The sequence below is a fragment of the Pongo abelii genome, chromosome 10 (assembly GCF_028885655.2).
Source record: "Pongo abelii isolate AG06213 chromosome 10, NHGRI_mPonAbe1-v2.0_pri, whole genome shotgun sequence".
Lineage (NCBI taxonomy): Eukaryota > Metazoa > Chordata > Mammalia > Primates > Hominidae > Pongo > Pongo abelii.
In genome coordinates this window covers 70,535,452-70,555,330 of record NC_071995.2, presented here as the reverse complement: position 1 = coordinate 70,555,330, position 19,879 = coordinate 70,535,452, and the positions used below count along the sequence as shown (strand labels likewise).

Genomic DNA, 19,879 nt, shown 5'->3' with positions numbered 1-19,879 from the left:
TTCTATACATGCTTTCAGAGAAGAACAAAAAAGAATAATCAATGAACACAAAAGAATATTTGACTTGGAGAAGAAAGGGCTCAGGAGAGAAAAACTGATGAGAGCTGTCTTCAAATATTTGAAGACCTATTATGTAGAAGAGGAAAGGCTTGTTTCTTGCGACCCTACAAGGGACAAACCAGGACTAATGAATAGAAATTAGCATGGGTAAATGTCTGCTGAAAACGCAGAAAACCCTCTAACAGACTGAGATGGCCAAAGATGGGAAAATACTGCCTTGAAAGGTAGTGAGCAGTTCATCACAGGAGGTATGTAAGCATCACCCTCTAGTGGCAGAGGCTATTCAGAGAAGATATTTGCTGATTGATAAAACTAAGGTTTTTTGAGGTCCCTCACACTTGACTCTCCATGATTCTATTATAATAAGGATTTAGACCAAAAAAAATTCTCTAAGATGCCTTCATGAAAAATAATGTAATTTTAACAGGTGTTTTGATTAGATCATGATGTATTATTCTGAAACTTGCATAGTTCAGGAAAACGTTAAAGGAATTCTTTTCTTATTAAAAAGCAAAAAATACATTATATGCCAGGAGCTAGCCTAAAAACGGGATTCAGTGAAGAAAAGTTAGATAATGTTCCTCCTCATGCAGCTGACATTTTATTGTAGAGGTAGGGGGGATGAGGGGAGGTAGACGATAAAAAAATAAATAAGCAAATGAACAACGCAATTTCAGATCCTAACAAAGTGCTACAGGAATGAAGGAGGAACTGCTTTACATTGTAAAAGCAAAAACATTCTCTCTAAGCAAGTGACATTTGAGCTCAGACTTCGATGATAAGGGAGAGCCAGCCATGAGAAAGGCATGGGAAGGAGAATTCCAGGGAGATGTAATTAACCCTTAATGTGAAGACTCTAAGTGGGAATGAGCTATTTAAGAAACAGAAGAAAGACCTGTGCGGCTGGAACATAGTGGACCAGGAGGAGGAAAGCATGAAAGAGTCCAGAAAGGCAGACAAGTACCAGATCAGGTATGGCTTTAGGAGCCACATTAACAAGCTTGGCTGACAGTTTCAATAGTAACAGTAAAGTATCTGTTCTTCAAGAGGATCTCTCATTGAAATACAAACAGCTCTCAATATGTTGAGGACCACAAAATAAATGTTTAACCTTTAATAATTTTTTAAATAAAAAATGCATGTCTCTCCTTTAACTTGAAATCCTGTCTTCAGAATTGTGACAACAAATAGGTGGGCAGGAAAGGTAACATAGAAATTAATTGGTTAATGACAATGGAAATTATTTTAAGTGTTTCTCCTAGCTTCTGGTTCATTACTCCATAGTAAGTGGCCTACAAATACTAAGCTATAACAAGAAAGTAACTTAGAATATGAAACAAATGAAATCCAGTTCTCCGAACAATTATACATTATCAGTGCGCTTTCACTTCAACAGAACTATATATCTAACTTGTCATTTATAGGAGCATTCAAAAAGGAAACTGCTTTTGTCTCAAATAATTACATGATATTCAGTCAAAACCATCCTCTTTAGTACAGACTAGGAGCCCCAGTCATCTCTGCAAAGGATCTCCCTTAAGCCTGAGATGAGGAACACACCTCAGAGATCTGGTCAACAAGGCAGACACAAACATCAAACATCTTACAGGTTCAGTGCAAAAAACTGACATTTAGGGGCCAGGCACGGTGGCTCACGCCTGTAATCCCAGCACTTTGGGAGGTCGAGGTGGGTGGATCACCTGAGGTCAGGAAGTTCGAGACCAGCTTAGCCGAGATGGTGAAACCCCATCTCTACTAAAAATATAAAAAATTAGCTGGGCATGGTGTGGGCACCTGTAGTCCCAGCTACTTGGGAAGCTGAGGCAGGAGAATCACTTGAAACTCGGAGGCGAAGACTGCAGTGAGCCAAGATTGCACCACTGCACTCCAGCCTGGGTGACAGAGTGAGACTCAGTCTCAAAAAAAAAAAAAAAAAAAAGCTGACATTTACATAAACGGTCGTCTGACCCGGATCACTTCATCATTAAGTCAGTATTCATTTATCAGCATTTAACTGTTTACCTTCTTTCACTGACAGCATTTTTCACATCACTCTTTCCTTAGTTTTTTCAGCTTTTAACAAGGTGTGGGGTTTATAATTTATTGAAATCACACTGTATCACAATGAGATTTCTGGTGTTATAAGTTTAAAGCTATCCATAAATACTGGTAACCAGGACAGGTATCACTTTCTATTGGCATGGACGGCTATTTTCAGTGATTTTTTTCCACTAAAATTAAGATTCACATAAGCACTGCGAAATCTAATACCTTCCATTCATTGTGAGAAAATGCATAAAATCAAAATGAAATTAATTTTATCTTAGCTTCACTACAAAGTTGGCTAATTTACATATGAATTCCTAAACATGCCAAGACAAAAAATATCAATCATTTGAGAACAAAGAGTCTATGGCTGAGTTAGTGAAAGACTTCCTAAGTGTCTATGTGGTGGGAAAAGGGGAATAACAAATTGATTTCAGCAAAAGCAAATTTTGACACATACACAAAACTCAGCTGCATCTTGCAGCGATGCAATAAATCATTGCCATCACTGCACTTACCATATATACACACTAATAATCACAAGAAAATAAAGCAAGGTTGATAACTGACCAGACAGGGGCTCCAAAGAGGCTGCTGGGTGGCAGTGCCATCTCACTCTTCAACTAAATGGAATGACAGTTGCTTACTCAATACGATCAGTGTGTTTGTTTTTGTTTATTCTATGATTGGAGAAAAATGACATGTCTTCCAGAAAGAACTACACAGTGCTCCATATAAAATTAAAACTTCTTTGGGAGGATAATAATTTAGCTCTTAATGTAGGTATTCAAAATCATTCTCAATAGCTTTCACATTATACTTACACCTGATTCTTTTTCTCATACCTGGTGACATATCTCATGAACAATGACCATGGTGACATCCAGCAAATAAGAAATAGATGAAACACTGGGATCCAGCAGTATTCTTTGTTCCACAAAAATACTTAGTCCCCAGTTCTCCATAGCAGCATACGGATGCTTAGGCACAGCTAAAAGATCTAGAAATAAAATAAAACAGTTCCAAAGGCTTTAACAAAGACACCAGATTCTGAATTTGTATCCTAAAAAGCGTCCAGAAATCCTAATTATAAGGAATACTTGATTTTACTTAGTGATTTTTTTTGGCAAATTAAACTACTTGCCATTTTTACATGACAGCAGAAATATAGGCTATCACTGCAAATGCTGGTCATATCCATTCATCACAGTTCATTTTCAAGCCCAGTGCTATAGGTAGCTGGAAGTATCAGTGCCATTATTGATGGGCCCATCCTAATAAATTTCATAAGTCAAGGAAACCACATGCAGCAGGAACCTACAGAGGCAAAGGTGTTGTGCCTTCTAATGAAAATACATTTGACTCAATGCAGTAAATACTATATTCTTACATTTACCTCAATATTGTATAAGAGAAAACATTTTATATCTGTTTTAAAATGTGATGTTTTGTAATTGCTTAAATTCTAGTGTATTTTTTCAGTTATGTTAAAAGAAATATGTTACATGTAAATATATCTTACAGGGAAAGCTCTGATAGTGGACATAATGGAAAAAAAAATACTATTGAGGGGACCCACAGGCTCTGGTCTGGCTCTGTCGTCAACTGGCTATGTGACATCAGTAAATCACTTAATTTCTTAGGACCACAATTCCCTCACCTATGAAATAAGGTCATTAGCCTTAATTATCTCTAAAATGCCTTCCAGCTCCAAATATCTATGATTAGATGATTCTAAGATCTGTGCTTATTTTAAAAGGTCATAGAGTTATTATCAACTTCTGGTTATGGTGACACAAAGAGTTCATGCTTCGATGTACTCCCTCTGCTCCAGAGACATAGTGATGATAAATCAAATATTAAAAGGGAAAACTAAAAAACATCTCCAGGCTTAAAAATAAACCTCTCCCTGGACCAGAAATCGTACAGAAATGCAAAGTGATGATTGCATGTGAAGCCACAGGCCTGCTGGGCACTGGCTCCAGCAACAGGCAGTGGCGGCTGGGAATTGGCTCTGGCAGATCCTTCCAAAGCCAAAAGGACCTAAGCCACGCTGACTACTTAATGCCAGGGATTGAGGTAGGGCACACATGCTCATGAAAACAGGTTGAAAATAGCTAGCGCTCCTTGCTTCCTGGGAAAGTCAGTAAGTGGCAGGGTAGAAATTTGAACCCAGCAGCCTGGTTCCAGCACCTGTGCTTTTAATCACAATGCCAAGCATAGTGTTTACAGTCTCTGACCCAGAAGTTCTACTTCTCGATATAACCCTGGGTTAACTCCTTACGATGCAACAGAAAATTGTACAAGAATGTTCGCTATGGTATTGTTTGTACAGGTGAAAAGAGAAAATTAAGTGCGTTTAAGCAAAGGACAAAGAAACTGAGAAATAGGTATATAAAGGAATATTACACAGCAATCAAAACAATTGATCTCACCACTAGATTCTAACACTGCATACATCAACATGGACAATCTGAGAAAGATAATGTCGAGGAAATAAGTGAAGAGTAAAATTACCCTATAATAACATCTACTATTTAAAAACAAGTAGAATAACACCATGTGTTGTAGATGGATACTCATACATGAACATATGCACAGGGACAGTAATGGCAAGATGCACACACAAACACACACATATAGCAATGATAAACATTAAAGTCAGGATCATGATTGCTTTATGGAAGAATGGAGGGGAAAAGGATGGAAGACAGTCACACAGTGAATTAAATAGTGATGTTTTTAATAATAATATTTCACTGTTGGTGGTATGGGTACTGATTATGACATTACTGATTCTTTTCCATATGCTTTAAATATTTCAAAATAAGAGAAAGAATAAAATAGTCAACAGTCTTATAATAAGGTTGATTTTTCTTTATTCCTGACTTTAAAAAATATCTTCTCAGCATTGGTTGTGGGTATTTGTTGTTGTTGGTTTTGTTTGTTTGAGATGGAGTCTCGCTCTGTCACCCAGGCCAGAGTGCAGTAGTGCGATCTCGGCTCACCGCAACCTCCGCCTCCCGGGTTCAAGCGATTCTGTTGCCTCAGCCTCCCAAGTAGCGGGGATTACAGGCACGTGCCACCATGCCCAGCTAATTTTTGTATTTTTAGTAGAGATGGGGTTTCACCATATTGGCCAGGCTGGTCTTGAACTCCTGACCTTGTGATCCACATGCCTTGGCCTCCCAAAGTGCTAGGATTACAGGCCTGAGCCATCGCGCCTGGCTGGTTGTGGTCTTAAGTCTGAAATATATATTAAAATAAGTCAAATATGACCCCATCTTCCGCTACATTTTAGACTCAGCATAAGTGCATAACAGCTATAACACGAAAAAAAGGGAAATATGAGCAAATAGTTGAAGAATTAAGGGTGCTAAGAGAGAGAAAAAACAAACCTGATTGGGGAGGTTTTCAAAGAGATGGTACTTAAGTTGGACTTCAAAAGGTAAATAGGGAATTGAACAATAAGAACACATGGACACAGGAAGGGGAACATCATAGACCGGTGCCTGTTGTGGGGTTGGGGGAGGCAGGAAGGATAGCATTAGGAGATATACCTAATGTTAAATGACAAGTTAATGGGTGCAGCACACCAACATGGCACATGTATACATATGTAACAAATCTGCATGTTGTGTACATGTACCCTAAAACTTAAAGTATAATAATAAAAAAAGGTAAATAGGATACCAACGGGCAGAAACAGGTAATCTATGCATTCATATATACAACAAATACTCATTGAGCCTCTCCTTTGCTCAATATAGACACAGTTTTGCCTTGTTCTGCAAGCTCCTTGCTCTCTATCATCATGGTGCTTATATGCATATGTGAGTGTGTGCAGGATGTCAATTAACAAGTAATAAATGAATGAGAAAATGAGTAAATGATAAATGCTACAAAGAAAATGTAACAGAGTAAGATAGTGATTGATTGACGGGGTGGGTGTCGTGTGGTCAAGGCAGCCCTCTCTAAGGTAGTCACGTTTCATCTGAGATGTGAATAATGGTAGAAGCTAGCTTGTTTGAAATCAGAAGTGCATTCTAAGAGATGATAACAAATGCAAAGGCTCTAAGGTGAAAATGAGAGAAGTATGCTTGACAAAGAAGGTTAATGTGGCTGAAATATATAAAGAGGAGGAACATAGATCAGAGAACTGGTATGAATTGTAAGTTCATAACCAATAGATATTCTTTTATATGAGATTTTACCTTAACACCTTGTCTAAATATGAACAAACCAGATAACAGGACCACAGTGTGTCAACTTTGTCACTGGTAGATGGCAACAACAGTAGCAGGTCTGGTGTCGTTTACTTGTAGCAACATGTGACTAATGAACAAGCCTTCTGACTCAAGCCTGTGACGAAGTAGAGGGAATTCCACAAGCTGTAGTCCTCCGGAAGCCAAGAGTAGTCGGTCATCAAGGCTAAGCTAGCATATCAAGCCACATGTTGGGATTTGGACTGGCTCAAATAGCACAGGAAGAAGACTCTATGCATATGAGCCAGGTGCAGTCTAGGAGTTTGGAATAAAGAGGAAGGTAGACTTGGGGGCAGTTGTCAGATAGCAAAAGCCTGACTAACAGCATAAGCAGATATGGTGTGAAAACAATTGGAGGCTGGTGATAAAGATATCAGGCACTGGTGACCTAAGCAGGCAGCTGGTTACATACTGGTGTCGAGAGGTATGAGGTCACAAAAGTCAGGCCTGGGTAACAAGATTACAGATCGACCAAACAAGGACTCTTCAGCAAATGGAGCCAGAGTCAAATTAAAATCATTAAAGAATAGAGTAAAACACAGATCAGTAGTAGAGGACAGCTTCTTATATACACACAGATTTTATAATAAACATGAGGAACCATGATTATAGATGGCAGAGTAGGGAAAAAATAAAGAAAACATTGTATGCTACTAACCTTATAACCGTGTATTGAAGCAACTTAGATTTTGTTGAAGCAACTATGGAGAGGTATTTTTAATTGTGGCTCTGTTCTATGTCTTCACAACTTAAGGAATCTTATATGATAGGTTTATAATTTAAGAGCACCTATATCAAGCATATATCTACACAAACATTTGTACACAAATATTCATAAAAGCCTATTTCCAGCAGCTAAAAACTAGGAACAACTCAAATGCCCATCAATAGGCGAATAAATAAAGTATGGTATATCCATGCAACAAAATACTACTCAGCAATAAAAAGAAATGAACTATGGTTACAGTCCACAACATGGTTGAATCTCAAAACAGTTATATGGAGTAAAAAAAGAAGAAAGCTATATCTACTCTATGATTCATGCCATTTATGTAAAATTCCAGAAAATGCAAACTAATCTATAGTGTCAGAAAGCATATCAGAGGTTGCCTGGGGACAAAGATGGGAGGAGTTAGAAGATAGCGACAGGAAACTTTTGGGACTGATGAATATGTTCATTATGGTGATAATTTCCTGTGGGTATACATGTGTTAAGGCACCAAATTGCATACTTTAAATATGGACAGTTTACTGTACATTACTGTACCTGAATGAAGCTATTAAAAAAAAAAGCAAGCTCAGTAACAAAAATATTATTTTGTTTATAAGGCAGATAACATTAATTCACAATGAATTAAATTAATTTAATTTTTGCAAAAGAAATTTGTTATGAGACTATACCCATTAAAATGTATACCCATAACTCTTTCATATGCCTTGAAAACAGAAGAAAATTCAAATGTCTCAGAATCTAATTTACTTGGAAATTCAAAGAAAATGCTTGATAAAATTATGCATAGTAGTCTGCTTCCAATTAAATAGTATAGTACAAAAAACTATAGACAGATATGAAATAATTCATATAATACTAGTGAATGTGATAACATAAATTAACATAAAAATCTGACTTGCTCTACTTGTTTGCCTCCTACTCACCCTCAATGCACTATAATTTGCCTTCTATTCTTAACACTATCCTGAAACAGCTCTGAATAACTAAATTCACAAACTCTCATGGACACTTCCCAGAATTCATCTTTTTTTGGCATTGCTGAGAATTATCATATGGTAGGCTAGTGTCTATAATAACAGAATATCCATGTTTTTCCTCCACTTCTCAGATTAGCCCTTCTTCTTGTTTTGTTTTGCTTTGTTTTTCATTTTCTTGCCACTTTCTGACTTTTGAAAATCAAAGTTTCCAGGATTTACATCTGTGGCTTCTGTGTTGTTTTGTTTTACTAACTGCTATGGTTTAAATGTGTCTCCTCCAAAATTCATGTTGAAATGTAATCTCTATGGGTCTCTTCCGCCATGTGAAGATACAACATTCATCCCCTCTGGAGAATGCAGCAACAAAGAGTCATCTTCAAAGCAGAGAGCAGACCCTACCAGACATCAAACCTGCCTGTGCCGTATCTTGGACTTCTCAGCCTCCAGAATTATAAGAAATAAATTTCTATTATCTGTAAATTACCCAGTCTCGGGTATTTGGTTATAGCAGCATAAATGGACTAAGACACTTACTCTACTCTACTACTTATTTTCTTTGAGTGTTCCCATCCACTTTAACATCATCCATCACCACCCACATGCCCAGACTGCTCTCTTTGAGCACTAGATGAAAATATCTAAGCATTTTGTAGTAGGCTGCCATTTGATAGGCCCCCAATGTGCTGGGCCTCCTTGTGTAACCCTCTCACCTTTTAATCTGGCTTAATAGTACATACTAAAGGAAAGTTAAGAAAGCCTTGCAGCTTTCTGTTTTGCCCTCTAGGGAAAGTCAGCCCTCATAAAATAAAATGGCCCATTGCCCTGAGAACATCATGCAGGACGAAACCTCACAACTTTGCAAAAGGTCCAAAGAATCACTAAATGAGGTCTGTTCACTAGTACATACTAACTGAAATCCAGTCTCCAGCATTAGTGAAAGTGTTGCCTTATTACTCTTCTGATGCATAACCTTGTAAGCTAGAAATGCACTCTAATATATTCCAAATTATTAAATAATCACTAACAAAAATGTGTGCAATATCAGTTCTCTCCTGTCTGCCACAGTCAGATTCTTATCTCACAGGTCATGATAATCAGTCCAGAATAAGATACTTTGCCCCAGCTTTGAGCTCCTCTAAGCCCTGGCTCTAGTGCAAAAGAGTCTGGTATCCTCCAGCTCAGATATTCTCTGCTACATGATCAAGCTCACACTCCACACTCTAAGTGTGAGAAGAGTACAGGAGATTCTCTCTGATATGTGACCTCAGATAGTTATCCATTGTCCTACTTTCTCTCATACTTTTCCTTTTGCCTAAGCCATACTACCTACAGTACTGACTTTTCCTGGCAATATTTCTTCACCAGCCAGTTTCTGCCTTCCAGTTGTCCACACTCAAACTTATCAGTTCATTCTAGATTTGTCATCCATTTATTTAGCTAATTTGAGATTCATAAGTCTATAATAAGATCAGAACCTGAATGCCCCAGACTTCAACCTTAATCCTGAGGGAAAAGGGATAGAAAGTCCTGGAAGACAAGAGTTTTAATGCTGAAGAAATAAATATCCCAGCAATTCAGGAGCATCACCTCAGCAGCCAATCCTTCCATTCCTAGGCAGAAAACAGACCTGCTGCTGAGCGCCTAGTGTAGTCAGGGGATGTGGCATTTTCCTGAAAAGCAGCACTGGTCTCTGATTGAATGTAAGATATTTTTGCTCAGAAAATCTAAAGTGCCATGTATTAATAATAGAAGTTGTGGTTTCAGAACAGAATAAATTCTATAAATTTGTTCTTTCTGGTTTTCCTTGTACACATAAGGTACTTCTTTGAATTAGGTGTTCATTCATTCACTCAGTAAAGTTTATTGAGTCCTTACTCTGTCCAGCAGAGAAGGAGACTAACAAAGGTGCTGCTGTGTCCAAGCTCATGTTCCAGGTTTGAGGGGTTGGGGAATGCAGGTAGGGCAGGGGGCCAAATAATACACAAATAGACAAATAGATAATATGAGACTGCAATTGGGGCTATCATGAAAAGTACACATAGTATGTTAAAGAATAACAGAGTTGGAGGCAGAATACATTTGATCAAATGACCAAGAAAAGTTTAAGAAAATTAGTATCTAAGCTGAAACATCAACCCAATCCAAGACAGGGCAGTTTTAATCTTAACTGCTCATTTGCAGTGCTAGCATAGTACCAAGCACAGGGCTAATATTCAAAAGGTAACTGAAAAATAAATGAATAGTTACCTTTGATGGCAAGTCATGCTAAATATAGCTTACAACTAGTTTTGCCTGCAATCATAAGCCACACAGATGTATAACCACTACCAACACCACCCAGGAAAGGGCCTTCGGTTCAACAGTTCTGGTCATGAATTCCATGGTTTCACTCTGCCATGTAAAGAGCTCTGCGGCTCTTCTAAATCACCTCTCTACTCCTACGCAAAAAAAGTATCACTTAGATGCATTCCCTTCCGATTCACAGATGGGCTCTATGCATGCTGATTCTTCCAATCCAAAACCATCTTGTGCTCAAATCTGCAAGCTTCTGACCTAACTCTTACTTCTGTTTCCTGCCTTACTTCACTCTTTGAATTTTACCTTCAATGTTGTCACCAGGCTGTACTCTAGTAGCATCTCAATCACAATCCAAGTTATTTTTCCAGCTCTGCTTCTCAAATCTTCTTGGCAGAAAGCAATGGATATAATGTTTGAAGCTGCAAGTTGTGGAGTCCATACTGGGTTTGGGATCCAAACCCAAATTGTTTAGCCTCTCTCAGCTTTCACTTCCTTACTGATAACATGGGGATATTAACAGTACCCGCTTTGCAAGTTGCTGTGAAGATTAAATGAGTTATACCGTGTAAAGCACTTAGTCCTACATAGTAAGCATGATAAATGTTATCACTATTTGAGATCTTTCCAGTTCTTCCCCGCCTTGGGGAATCGAATGCATCATAGGCCTCAGGAAAGAAAGGGGGAGGAGTCTTATCTTCAAACAAAGATGAAGTTTAGGTTAATATGTTCCATTATAGATTTTAATTTTCAAATTGAAATTTTATATTATGATTTAAAACAACATAGATCCACTTAAGATTGAGCCAAAAAACATTATAGGATATGCTCATATTATCATCCAGGGACACTAATTTTAAAGGCATAGTAGGCTAAAAAAAAAAAAAGTTGTATTTTGATTATACTATGACTGGCTGTTTGTTGCTCAAGACTGTGTACATGTATTTAATAAAAAATGGAACATCTTGCTCTGAAGATTAATACATGGGGCTGGTAAAAATATAAACTACATTTGAAATAGTAATATTAATAAAATTTATAGAAGTAACCCATAACTAATATCTATAAAATGAGAACTACCATTCTTTTTCTTCCTTTCAAGGGTATATTCTCAAGATTTTTACTCATAAACCAGTTAGGTACTGAATGACTCTTTTTCAGTTTGTTTGACAAAGAAGTTAAACTTTGCTATCCTTAGATACATTCCTACCAAATTTAGGAGTCAGTCCTTCAAAGCTCTAAAGCAGAATACATTTTTCTCCTGATGGACTTTTTATTTGGGCATCATTCATTTAAAGCAGACTAGTTTCAGCTACACATTGTGGGTTGTAACAGAACTTTCATCAGCACTACTTGTATTCAGAAGCTTAGCTTTCAAGCATTCTCGAACTTCTAGCATTCTCCTGAATTAGCATTAGGCCATAATAGGCAGTCAGTGTTTTTGCTGATCCTCCTGCCACACATTCAAAATATTTTTTTTTTCATTTCAGCAATCAATTTTCCTCGACATTTACTGATTACTGTCAATTGCAATGGAAGAACACTTTACATGTGTTGCTTGATTTCCTTTTTCCCTGAAAAAGGCTTTCTATGCCAAAGGATAGATCCCATATGCACAGGGAACATTTGTCAGTTTCTCATCCCTTTAATTTTTAAAATTAGTGCTACTTTGATTCTCACCATCATATTGTCCATTTTTTGTTGTGCATCTAGTACTTACAAAATCACAGTCTTTGCTTTAAGAAACATGATTAGGTATGAACACAGAAAAGACATTAAATGACCCCTTCTTGACATCCACTGGTGACAGCCCAAGTTGACTAATACTTGTTATAATAAAGATTTGCTGTTATCTCAGAGAATACAGGTTGAATGTAAGGTTCCTTCCTATTAAGGTTTCATTTACAGTGTATTTTCATTTATTCCAAAAATACTTGCTCATTACCTAATACTGGCCAGACTGATTTAGGCTGGGCATATAAACATTGAACAATAAAGACATAGTCCCCTTAAATTTTCATGGAGCTTAAAAACCAATGGGGGTTACAAACAAGTTAAAAAGCATATATATTATAGACACACATGACAGCAATTACAATGTAGTGCATATGCTACAATGAGTGAACAGTATAATGGCTACAGCATAGAGCAGGGATTAAGAACATGAACTCAATTCTGCTACTTAATGGGGCACGTTACTGATCCTCTCTACCCATCATTTTCCTCACCTGTAAAATGAAGATGAATATAATTGCAACTATTTTGCAGGACTACTGTGAGTGTTATTGTTGAAACACAATTCTCAAGGGTCTCTTACATGTGTGTATATCTTATGAGCACAGGCACTGACTGCTTTTTGTTCCACACTTTCTTTTTAAGGATGGTTTTGTATAGCAAAAACAGAGATAGTAGGCTCTCCAGAGCAAAAGGCATACATACTATCACTTATAAGAGAACCACATTCCCTAGGGTCTGGTATACTCACCTATCATATAATCCACTGCATGTGCAGGTATCAGCTGTACCTCTGTGTGTCACTCTTGGGAATTAGGGCTCTGGGAACTGGCACAAAAAATTGATGATACCAGCAGGACACAGTGGCTCATACCTGTAATCCCAGCACATTGAGAAGCCGAGGCAACAGGATCACTTGATCCCAGGAGTTCAAGACCAGTCTGGGCAACATAGTGAGACATTGTTCCTGCTAAAATAACAAATTAGCTGGGCATGGTGGTGCAAACCTGTAGTCCTAGCTACTTTGGAGGCTGAGGCTGGAGGACTGCTTGAGCCCAGGAGGTCAAGGCTGCAGTGAGCTATAATGTTGTCACTGCACTCCAGCCTAGGCAACAGAGTGAGACCCTGTCTCTAAAAGAATAAAAAATGCTTATACTCTAGCTACTGCTGTAGCTAGAATAATAATGTCTTTTATTTCTAATCCAAGAGTTTCATGACTTCTGCCAGCATTCACGAAACAGTGGTGGTCTGACTAGTTGATATTACAAGTAGGATAAGGCAAAACCTTAGACTCCTAACAGTTCTTGACAACTGTAAGAATTAATATATGTGGCGTGCTTAGAACAGTACCTAGCAAGTGTTATCAATAACTGTTAGCTACTGTGGATAAAAGATGTCCAGGTCCTCATTCCTGGAACCAGTGACTATATTAGGTTACTTGGCAAAGGGGAATTAAGGTTGCACACAGAATTAAGATTGCTAATCAGCTGAAATTAAGATGGGAAGAATATCCTGGATTATACAGGTGGACCCAATATCATCACAAGTGTCTTAAAAAGTGAAAGCAGGAGATGGGAAGAGAGTCAGTGTCAGATTGAGGAAATGTTAGAAAGATTCTACCAGGCATTGCTGGCTTTAAAGATAGAAAGGGACCATGAGCTGAGGAGTGCAGTCTCTAAAAACCGGAATAGTTCAGAAAATGTAGCAATTTTCCCCTAAAGCCTCCAGTGAGAGTAGTGTCAGACTTTCAGCCTACATAACTGTAAGATAATAAATTTGTGTTGTGTTAAGCCACCAATTAGGTGTTAATTTATTATGGCATCAATAGGGAACTAATACAGTTATTATCATCATCACCATTACCTTTATTATTATTACCACTACTCTGTAAAAGAAGTCTCTAATATTGACATAAGAATGAGAAAAGGCTTCCTTAGAGAATGCCCATTATGGGATCTGTTGAGTGAATAGTGGGTAGCCAGAGGGGAAGTGTATTTCAGGTTAAGGAGGTAGCACAGGCAAAGAAGAGACAACACAGTACTTTCAGTAATCAAGAAAACTAGATCAATATGACTGAAGCATATACTGACAAATCCTGCTTTGGACATGCTGAGTTTGAGTCATCCCTAGAACATCCAAATAGAGATATCTACTAAGAGGCTGAATGTAGAAGTCTGATGCATTGGGGAGAGGCTGGGGTGGGAGAAAAGATTTAAGAGATCATCAACACATAGATGGGAGGAGACCATGACCAATGCTGAGTAGAGAAGAGGGCTAAGACAGATGTCTGAGGAGCACTGAGATTTAAGAGACAGGCAGAGGACGAAGGCAACTGGGGTGGGACCCACAAAGCATACTGACAAGATGCTATCATGAAAAGGGGAAAGAAAATCAGGAAAGTGTGACATCACATCACTTAAGAGTAGTGATCCATCCACAGGGGAGGGAAGAGTTGACAGTGTCTATGAATATCTTAGGTATATTCATAAAACACTGGCAATATATAATTAAGTAGTTGAATTTTAATTAACAGTTTCAAAGAATACTAGTTTCTCATTCAATATTGTTTTCAGCAGATTTCCCAAATAAATTGTAAAATATTTTACACAGATATAACACCAAATCGAATCACATATATTAGCACCATCACCTGAAGGGAGGGTAAAACCAATGCTCTGTTAGGGGTTCTCATAATCAGCTCTTTAATGAGTGTCAGTTGCTGAGTGGGCCCATCCCACAGCATGGAACTCAGGAGTCTCTCCTGTTTTCAAAGTCTGAGGTAGCTGGAAATCAATTTAGCGGTTTAAATAGCTCTTTGACACTCTTTAATTGACAGATTCACATTTCCAGTAGAAGGGAGTATGAAAACAATACTATTTATAAATGAGCATTCTTAACTCTTGAAATTTGCAGTTGTTAGTAAAATGTATTTCCAAATTCTTATGTACTTTAGACAGTGTGAGTACAAAGTGGTTACCTCTAAAAGAAATTATTTTTGTAGGCTTGGCAAAGTGAAAACAAAGATGTATTGTGCCTTAAGGCCAGTTCCTCTTAGCATAAGCTGTACTAGCAGTTCACACAACATTCAATAAAAAATGCAAACATATAATCCAAAGGAACCAAATGTTTGGTTCTTAGTCTAAAACTGTATAGCATTAATCTCAAACAAAATCAAATACTTGTTGAAGCCCCTGAGGAAAAAAAAAAAAAATGCTGATACCCAAAGGTTGCTTAATTTTTTAAATCACTTATTGCAGTGCATAGTATTACCTAATATTAACTGGCATCTAAACAATGAATGGATTATCAGAGAGCTAGTTGTATAAACAGGAGATACTGAAATTCACCGTGAACTTTATAGATTCCTAGGAACAACTGAGAGTGCTTGGCGTAATGAGGGCAGAGAGAAAAGAGAAGAACAGATAATTTAAAAACAGCACAATTACAGAAATGGAAAATATGATGACATGGTGTTACTTTACTACATTTTAACACTAAGATGAAGCTAATTTGCCTTTAAGGGAACTAAAAATAGAACCTTATCAATGTAGTCCTCGGCCTGCATACTACTAAAAGACTTTATCTTTTTTATATCCAAACCTATAGACTTTCCGTTTGAAATACTATCAAGTCATTCAATGTCATGAAGAAAAATGAATGCCATGTCCCATTCAGGTTGAATTATGTATCAGCTGGGAGGCATTGATCAAATTATGAACCATGTTTTTCATTACTGAAGGTACCTAATGCTTTGTTATAAATATCTTCTTGAGAGTTTAAAGAAACTGGCTTTTCCAAATTTTTTCACAGAAGAGTTTCTGAGAGCTTCTATTCAATGATTTTTTTCAAAACCCATTACTAGTGTTCCAAATATTCCCTAGTTCAATTTACATTAGATCAAGAAATGAAACACAGAAAGAACTAATAATGAAGCAGAGATTGAACTGAACCCTTTACCTCTCCAAGCTCCAGTATCTAATGTGAATCACTAAGTTATACTCCTAAATTGTATTTTATAAGGAGGAAAACACTTTGCACCCATAATGGGAAAATGCTGAGAAGAGATTTTTTTTGTACTCATCATAAAAATGTTTCTCCTAATGTAAATACTCAGGGAATTGACATAATAGAAAATTGCCAGGAGCCATTTTCCTAACACCACAGTTAATAGAGCATGAGGGTTCTTTAGCTCAAAACAACATGTAACTGATCACTACACATGCGACAGAAGACTACCATGAAGAAAATGATAACACCTTCCTCATTATTTGTTTTTTCTTGTCCTCGTAATATACTATGCAAATATTTTATTTGTGTCCTTGGAATCTGTTTAAATAGTTATTAAAATGAAAGCCAGTACTCTAATATAAACATAAGATGAAGTGCTATATTAAAATACAGAGGTCCAAGAGCACAAAAGCATCTGCTCGTGTTTTGCAGTAGCATTTGGAATATTCCAGTCCTGGATGGGGATGGAACCCTTACAGCCTGGCCACCTTTCCACCCTTCTAGTCTGACCAGGGAATGCCCCAAAATGAATGTGATGAAAGCTAACCAACTCAAGGAACATATGTCCAACTCTCTGAGTCTCTGTGTGTGTGTGTGTGTGTGTGTGTGTGTGTGTGTGTGTGTAATTACATATTATATTTATATAATATTTCTATTACATAAATATACTTACTGAGTATATATGAGTGTATGTACTACATAATATTACATATATACACATCAGAAATCAAAATATATGTGTGTGAGTATATACATATATGTATAGGAAATATATATGTAGGATTAAGATTAGCCAAATTTTGGTAAACTAGTTGAATTCTATGAGGCTATGATTCTAAATTCATACTTAAAGTAGACTCCTCTGTATCTAGTCCTATATAACTCCAGGCAGATGGAAAGATTAAAACCAAGCTATACTTGTGGGTTCTGTCCCAAGAGGTCTAATTTAATAATAATAGCAAATAATACTTTTAAAAAATCATTTGTAAAGTCTCCAAATTAGCTAAGTAAATACAATACCTCTAACTTTTATTTCTGACACTTCTAACATCTCAGACTGTTTTAAACCTGACATACTGATCTCTACCACCCTAAAGGGGTCTAATAAATTGTTGACTACCAGGTAAGTTTTCATATTTAATGTAATTGTCATCCCCAACACTTCCATTTGTTACTGGAAACATAAATCCATCCATTAAAGATTCTGCACTCAATTAAAAATAAACATAATGATATTTCAGGAAAAAATATTTCTACAGAAGATATAACATTAAAATACATTAAATAACCAAAGGTTCTAAATTTACCTTTACAAAAAAAACTTTCAAAATCTTCAGCCTTTAATTATAAAATTATTTTTAAAGTTTACAACTACTAAACACTTGTATAAAGTATGCAGATTTTTGTACCAAATAACCAGTTGGTTGTTATCATTATATTACAAAGATACACCACATTTTCAGATCACATATAACATTTTTTAATGGCAAAGAGTACCTGAGAAAGTTTTTATAAAATTTTCTATACTGATTATCTATTGATAAAATTTAGCACTTTGAAATATCAGAAATATTAAGCCTGAGAACATCAAAGACATTAAGTTTCTAAATTTGAGATCACCATTGACTCTGAGACTTTATTAAACAGTCATCTCTCCCTTCCTCCTACCTGACCTTCTTATCCTATATTACTGGGTCTTAGAATAAAGGTGTAAAATATTGTGTTCAATGAATCATAAAGCATTCTCAGTGTTCTGGGAAGCCTAAGATCCATGAAGAGAAATGGCAGGAGGCAAGTTAGGATGGAAGCAAATAAATCTTGAAGGATATGGTATAGCTTTATGGGTTTTTACTCAAGTAGTGCAGGACCATGAACAATTTGTGTTTAGGGAGAAAACTATCACACTCTAGCCTTGTTACTCCAAGGTGTGGTTCATGAATCAACAGCACTGGCATCATCTGAGGATTTGTTAGAGCTGAAGAATCTCAGAACCTGCTCTAGACTAACTGAATCAGAATATGCATTTTAACAAGATCCTCAGACTACTTATATGTACATTAAAGTTTGGGAATCACAGACTTAGAGTAAGTCTTCCATGATGGGGTCCTTTCCCCTGAGTTTGCTTAAGACTATCCATGAAGATTGGAGAGTAAAATACAATGTTTATTTATATTTATTTTTGCCTGGTACAATAAGAAATAGATTAAGCTTTTTCAGTATTCAACATAAGATATTCTCTTCTGTTCATGTATCAAGGTCCATGAACAGGGATTAATGGTTCCATAGATGTCATAATAGCACAGCCTTTCTCATTAGTTCACTTTCAAGGGAAAAGGGCACATGACAGCACCTGAGCACCAACTTAAATCAATTTATAAATTAGATTATCTAGTTTAAACAATCTTCACAAAATCAATAGATAGCTTAAAAAGATTCCTGCAAAAAATATTAGATTGGAGTTAACATTTATAAATGTTTAGATCCCTCAACCATTATACTCCATTTTATCCCATTTTCATTATAAGGTAAAAACAAAGAGTTGATTACATATTTAAAAAAAAAAACAAATTTATCAACAAGCATTTTGCACTATTGATTTATATTACTCTTACAATGAACTTCACTCTACATGCATATGTGCATTGAAATTTAGCTACTGAAAATCATAAGTGTACTACTTCAAAAGTAGATAAATTCAGCTAAGTCAGAATAAATGTACTCAAAAACATCTGGTAGTAGTGCAAAACTGAAAATGAAAAGGAGACTGTGACAAAAGGTATAGATTCTTGGAAGCTGTATGACACTGCCCATCACCTGAGAAACCCAAATACTTATCCTAGTCAACTTAGGAAAACTTGGGCGCCCACAGGTTTAACACAAAATGGTACCTGCCAAGGCTTATGGCTTACACTTTCTGAATCAGTGGTCTGAGCTGTACCTGGGCCCTTTTGGGCCACAGCTGGAAATGGAGCAGCTGGGATGCAGGAAGCAGTGTCCCAAGGCTGCCCAGGGCAACAGGGCTCTGGGCCTGGCTCAGGAAGCCATTCTGTCCTCCTAGGCCTCAGGGCCTGTGATGGGAGGGGCTGCTTCCTAGGTCTTTAAAATACTTTCAAGGCCTTTTCCTCATTGTTTTCTCTATTAGCACTTGCCTTCTTTTTAGTTATGCAAATTTCTCTAGTAAGTGGTTGCTCAGCAGTCAGCTTGAATTTTTCTCCTGAAAATGGGCTTCTCTTTTCTACCACATAGCCAGGCTGCAAATTTTCCAAAATTTACATTCTACTTCTCTTTTAAATTAAATTCCAACTTATTTCTTTGTTCCCACATCTGAGGTAGGCTGTTAGAAGCAGCTATGTCACATCTTGAATACTGCTGCTTAGAAATTTATTTTGCCAGATACCCTAGGTAATCACTCTCAAGTTCAAACTTCCACATATCCCTAGGACATTTACACAATCCAGCCAAGTTCTTTGCTTAGGAAAACATGAGTGAATTTTGTTCCAGCTCCCAATAAGTCTGTCATTTCTATCTGAGACCTTGTCAGCCTGGATTTTACTGTTCCTATCACTATCAGCATTTTAGTCACAACTATTTACCCAGTCTTTTAAAAATCCCATACTTTCCTTCATCTTCCTGTCTTCTTCTGAGCCCTCTAAACTCTTCAAATCTCTGCCCATTACTCAGTTCAAAAGCTGTTTCCATATTTGTCTGTATCTCTATAGCAATGCCCCACTGCTTAGTACCAATGATCTGTGTTAGGCTGT

The 19,879-nt window shown here is 37.0% G+C and overlaps 1 protein-coding gene across 2 annotated transcripts in view; it reads right to left on the bottom strand.

Annotated features, from left to right (window-relative positions):
• TRHDE (thyrotropin releasing hormone degrading enzyme) overlaps positions 1-19,879 on the bottom strand; it is a 392,470-nt gene that overhangs the window by 185,321 nt on the left and 187,270 nt on the right. For both annotated transcript variants that reach the window (XM_002823522.6, XM_054527400.2), the window contains exon 4: positions 2,952-3,106. In XM_002823522.6, the coding sequence (XP_002823568.4) occupies positions 2,952-3,106 (155 nt within the window). The remainder of the gene's footprint in view (positions 1-2,951; positions 3,107-19,879) is intronic.